This window comes from Gavialis gangeticus, unplaced genomic scaffold, assembly GCF_001723915.1.
Source record: "Gavialis gangeticus isolate Ggan-Ray unplaced genomic scaffold, GavGan_comp1, whole genome shotgun sequence".
In the NCBI taxonomy this organism is placed as follows: Eukaryota; Metazoa; Chordata; order Crocodylia; family Gavialidae; genus Gavialis; species Gavialis gangeticus.
Window position 1 is genome coordinate 4,446,501 of NW_017729032.1, and position 2,384 is coordinate 4,448,884.

Below are 2,384 nucleotides of genomic sequence, written 5' to 3' on the forward strand. Positions count from 1 at the left end.
ACACATGCATACAACTCCCAGTTTACCTGCTGTGGAGCCAAAACAGCTGATTCCTGATGACCCACTTTGTAACACACCAGCAGGTCCATAGGATGGAGTGTAAGAAATCCTTGCTTGCACCACTTCACCTATCACATCCAGGCACTTGATGGCAAATACCACAGTCTAACTTGACAGGATCTTACTGATGACAAACAAAGTGAACCCTTCACATCTCCCACATTAAGAAATGCAGCAATCATTTTATTAAAACCAATGTACAGCTGAATGTAGCCCAGGACACAGATATCTCCACTCAGATGCAGAGCCAGGTCACCAGATACTTTACAAACTGTGGCAGCCAGAGGATTTCACCCTGTCAGTCCTCCAGCTAAAGAAAACAAGGCCCTCCCTCACTTCAGAAACTGTCCTCATGGGTACTTAATGGCAGCAGCCTCCAAGATAAGGCTGTTTCTCCTTGGCCTACAAACAATACTTTCTCAAGTACACCATGTGGTAACTGCAGGCAAATGTTGACTTTATAATGGCAACCAGTGTATTACTGTTTTACAACCTAGGGCAATGCTCTGTCTAACAAACCTTGCTATACAAATAAAGTCATTTTAAAGCAGCTCTGCCCCATTCTTTGGCACAGTCTCCCGTAGCTTGCCAGCAAGTTTAGTTTCAGAAACAATCTATTAGCTGGTAGCACTGAGCACTGGAGTCTACAGGACCTGAGATGAGAAGTGAAAGATGATAATGTAATTGAGAAGCTGATTTACAAGACATGGCACACAAGCTACCCATGACTGAAATCTTCCAGTGGCAGCAGGAAGCCTTATCAAACTATTTCAGCTCTCTTCCAGGTGTGTCCGGCAGGATGAAGCAGCATCTGGATGTTGCATGCTCTGGCATCCCCTTCAATGACTACAGCTATTCCCGTTTCTGCTGGCTGCTCCATCTTTCAAGTAATCCAAAGCATGCAGGAGTCTCAGTAGTGGAACAACAGAGCTTGGTAGAGGCGAAGGAAGTCCAGCCAGCGAGAGATTTTAATTTATTAAAATAAACATGGTCTAAGGCTCCACATTAGTTTTTCAAAATAAAACACATTAAGAAATAGGAAAACAAACTGGCTGTGCTACGTGTCAGGTCAGGCTCAGAGGTTTTCATGAACACCTGTCAATACAAAATATTCTTTTCCCAGCAAGAGGGAGGAAAGATGATTTGCTACTTAAGATCAACAACGTCCCCATCAAGTATCCCTTTAACATTCAACAAATACTACTTCTGCCAGCCGTTCTCACGGGGCCAAAAAGTCTTGTGCATCCTGAAGAAGGAGGAGGGCAAATATTCAGTCTTTGAAATGAACTTCTAACAGGCTTGGCACGATGACTACAAGGATTTTGTTCTAATGGCTGTTCTTGGCTGCCTCCTTTGCTGCCGTAATCAGGGGCGTCAGACTAGCAAGGGGTTTTGCGATCTTCAGGAATTGGTGCTAGGAGAAAAAGGAGATGGCAATTATTGAGGACATCTGTCAAGTCCAGCAAGAACAGGAAACAACTTAATTGAAGCTACAGGAAGCCCGCACAGTTTATAGTCTAATGATGAGCTCAACTCTCAAATCACAAAGAACTGGTAAAGCCACAGACCTTTTGAGCTAACCCAGCCCAAGTTCCTGGTTTGCAAAGTTGCAAACTCCTGACTGTGCGCACGCCTTCAACAGCACCGTACCGTGGTAGTGTTAGAGTGACGTTATAGCTGTGACAGTCCACAGATTATGCAAGAGGCAAGGATTGTTTGGGATATCTTTTACTGGACCCACTGAAAGTCAAGCAAGTGATTGAATGCAAAGCATTTTTCTTCAAATCTGAAGACAGTGGCTTTGCATTCAAAAGCTTCTCTAACTTTATCTGAACTCTGCAGTTGGTCCAATTAAAGAAGCCACCCTGCAAAATCCTTGCCTCCAACAAACCCATGGAGCTCAGCGAGGTGAGTTCTGAGAGTCATTGTTCCAGTAAAACAAAGCTGCAGGGTCTGAACAAAGACACAGGATATGCTATAATTCAACCACATATTATAGGGCTGACTGAGGGAATCAATGGGCAAATTCCCTCAACCTTCTCTATAAGAAGCCAGACGTTCCAACCTTTAAAAATCTATTGAATATTTGCAAAATGGATCTGGAGATCTGGCACAGCTCTAGTCAGATTCCCCAAAGAAAACCATGTGCTAGCTAAGGAAGCATGTGTGCAAGTCATCAATGCAAAACACCCTATTTAATGCAACCCAATGCTGCTGTTATCAAATGCTTGCTACCCTGCATGTGGTGCTATTATGGAGACCTCACCAAGTACTGACAGTGGCAACTTTGAGGTTAATGTTAAGATGTTGCAATGTCTGCACCT

General features: G+C 43.8%; 1 protein-coding gene across 1 annotated transcript in view; it reads right to left on the reverse strand.

Moving 5' to 3' along the window:
* Positions 1-218: 218 nt before the first annotated feature.
* PAK1 (p21 (RAC1) activated kinase 1) overlaps positions 219-2,384 on the reverse strand; it is a 51,705-nt gene continuing 49,539 nt past the window's right edge. Inside the window, exon 14 of the mRNA XM_019523765.1 lies at positions 219-1,474. Coding sequence (XP_019379310.1) covers positions 1,388-1,474 — 87 coding nt within the window. The 3' untranslated portion in view covers positions 219-1,387. The remainder of the gene's footprint in view (positions 1,475-2,384) is intronic.